Below are 2,500 nucleotides of genomic sequence, written 5' to 3'. Positions count from 1 at the left end.
TGCCTCCCACGAGCACACGGCTCGGGGACCTTTCTGCAGGTGGGCAAGTTTCTACAGCTTCCACGTCTTCAATTCCTACTGCTGTTACAGACAGCAGCGTTGCAACAAGCCTCCCAAACCCTGTGCTTCCAGTAGTGTCTGACCAGTTTAAGGCAAAGTTTCCATTTGGTGGTCTGCTAGACTCTATGCAAACGTCAGAAACCTCAAAACTACAACAGCTAGTGGAGAACATTGATAAGAAGATGACAGATCCAAATCAATGCGTCATTTGTCACCGTGTGCTTAGTTGTCAGAGTGCTCTCAAGATGCATTACAGAACACATACAGGAGAAAGACCATTTAAATGCAAAATTTGTGGACGTGCCTTTACTACAAAAGGCAATCTAAAAACACATTTTGGAGTTCATCGAGCGAAGCCACCACTTAGAGTACAGCACTCGTGTCCCATTTGTCAGAAGAAATTTACAAATGCGGTTGTTCTTCAGCAGCACATTCGTATGCATATGGGTGGGCAAATTCCAAACACGCCACTACCAGAGGGCTTCCAGGACGCCATGGACTCAGAGCTTTCCTACGATGAAAAGAATGTTGACACACTGAGCAACTTCGATGATGACATTGATGAAAATTCTATGGAAGAGGACCCAGAACTAAAGGACACAGCAAGTGACTCATCCAAGCCCCTTATCTCTTACTCTGGGTCATGCCCTTCTTCACCACCTTCTGTGATCTCTAGTATTGCTGCTTTGGAGAATCAAATGAAAATGATTGATTCTGTCATGAACTGTCAGCAGCTGACCAGTTTAAAATCCACAGAAAATGGATCAGGGGAAAGTGACCATTTGAGCAATGACTCCTCATCTGCCCTTGGTGATCTCAAAAGCCAGAGTGCAGGCAGCCCTGCAATGTCAGGATCTTCTTCCTCCATGCAGGCTTTGTCTCCTGTAAATAGCAATAGTGAAAGTTTCAGATCAAAGTCCCCTGGTCTCAGTAACCAGGAAGAGCCACAAGAAATACAACTAAAGACAGAAAAACCAGACAGTCCACTGCCCACAACTGAAAATGGAGGCGCATCAGATCTGACATCCACCAACCCAGGAAGACCGGTCATCAAAGAGGAGGCTCCTTTTAGTCGACTGTTCCTGAACAGAGAACGTGGTAAGTTTAAACGTACTGTTTGTAATATCTGTGGTAAGCCTTTTGCTTCTAAGAGTGCATTGGAAATTCACTACTGCAGCCGTACTAAAGAACGTCCATTTGTTTGTACAGTCTGCAGTCGTGGGTGTTCCACTGTGGGTAATTTAAAACAGCACTTACTGACGCACAAATTAAAAGAACTGCCTTCTCAGTTATTTGAACCCAACTTTACTCTAGGTCCCAACCAAAGTACTCCTAACCTGGTCACCAGTACAGCACCTACCATGATCAAAATGGAAGTGAATGCTCACAGCAAGCCGATCTCTTTGGGTGAGGTTCCCTCGCTTCCAGCTGGAATCCAGGTTCCTGCTGCACCACAGACAGTGATGAGTCCGGGGATCACCCCTATGCTGGCACCCCCCCCTCGCCGGACTCCCAAGCAGCACAACTGTCAGTGGTGCGGGAAGACCTTCTCCGCAGCGAGTGCACCTGCAGATACACGAGCGCTCCCATACTGGTGAAAAACCGTTTGATTGCACAATCTGTGGTAGAGCTTTTACCACAAAGGGGAATCTTAAGGTAAGAGGCCACATGAAACTGTAAAGGCTTGGGGAGGGAGGTTTAAGGCACTGCGCTTGAACTCAGCAGATCCTAGTGCTTATTGTTTGTCCCAAAGACAAGTGAGAAGGGAGCTTCAAGGAAATACTTGCTGTACAGTGGTGGTCATTATGCTTCCACTGTGTTGAAGATAGGGACTGGAAAGCAGCTGTGCAATGATGTGAACTTTAAAACTGGTTCCGGGTGTACGTGCAGGCATGTTGTAGTTCTCATGACAGACTTAATGGCACACCCATTCAGCTGATGCACACGTTCGGGCAGTTCTTATGGACCATCAATGCAAAACAACCTCACTATAAACCAGAAACGGAGAGCTTGCTCAGCTCCTTGGGTGCCTCTCCAGTTTCTATTTCCTGTTCTGCTTGCGGCCATTGCAGACTGGAAAGCGGTTTTTCACAGACTGACAGCAACTTACTATGGGACTGATGGCTCTTATTCCTGCAGTCTGGTTAACCATCAGGACACAGCCTGGGGAATACATTTTTAAATGTCCTTTTTAAAAATATTAAATTTACCAAAGTAATTTGTGCCTCTGACATGAGATAAAATACTATGAAAGTAGAACAAGATGAAAAAAGGGGAAGGACAGGAAAAAACACCCATCTCCTAGTACAAATAATGCCCTTGGTAATCTTCAGCATGTGAGGACTTCCAGCTTGCATGTGAAATTGTCTAACCTAAGAGACTATGTACTCTTTAGTCTTGCAGCACGGTGTTTGTTTTCACTGAGAAGAAGGAAATGCAC

At 45.7% G+C, this 2,500-nt stretch overlaps 1 protein-coding gene across 1 annotated transcript in view; it reads left to right on the top strand.

Annotated features, from left to right (window-relative positions):
- LOC113941166 (sal-like protein 3) overlaps positions 1–1,712 on the top strand; it is a 3,963-nt gene extending 2,251 nt beyond the window's left edge. Inside the window, 2 exon segments of the mRNA XM_027632322.1 lie at positions 1–1,158; positions 1,375–1,712. The exon segment at positions 1–1,158 is cut by the window's left edge and continues 437 nt beyond it. Coding sequence (XP_027488123.1) covers positions 1–1,158; positions 1,375–1,658 — 1,442 coding nt within the window. The 3' untranslated portion in view covers positions 1,659–1,712.
- Positions 1,713–2,500: the final 788 nt, after the last annotated feature.

Source organism: Corapipo altera, unplaced genomic scaffold (genome assembly GCF_003945725.1).
Source record: "Corapipo altera isolate COAL_440 unplaced genomic scaffold, ASM394572v1 62982, whole genome shotgun sequence".
In the NCBI taxonomy this organism is placed as follows: Eukaryota; Metazoa; Chordata; class Aves; order Passeriformes; family Pipridae; genus Corapipo; species Corapipo altera.
This window is presented reverse-complemented; position numbering and strand designations above follow the sequence as displayed.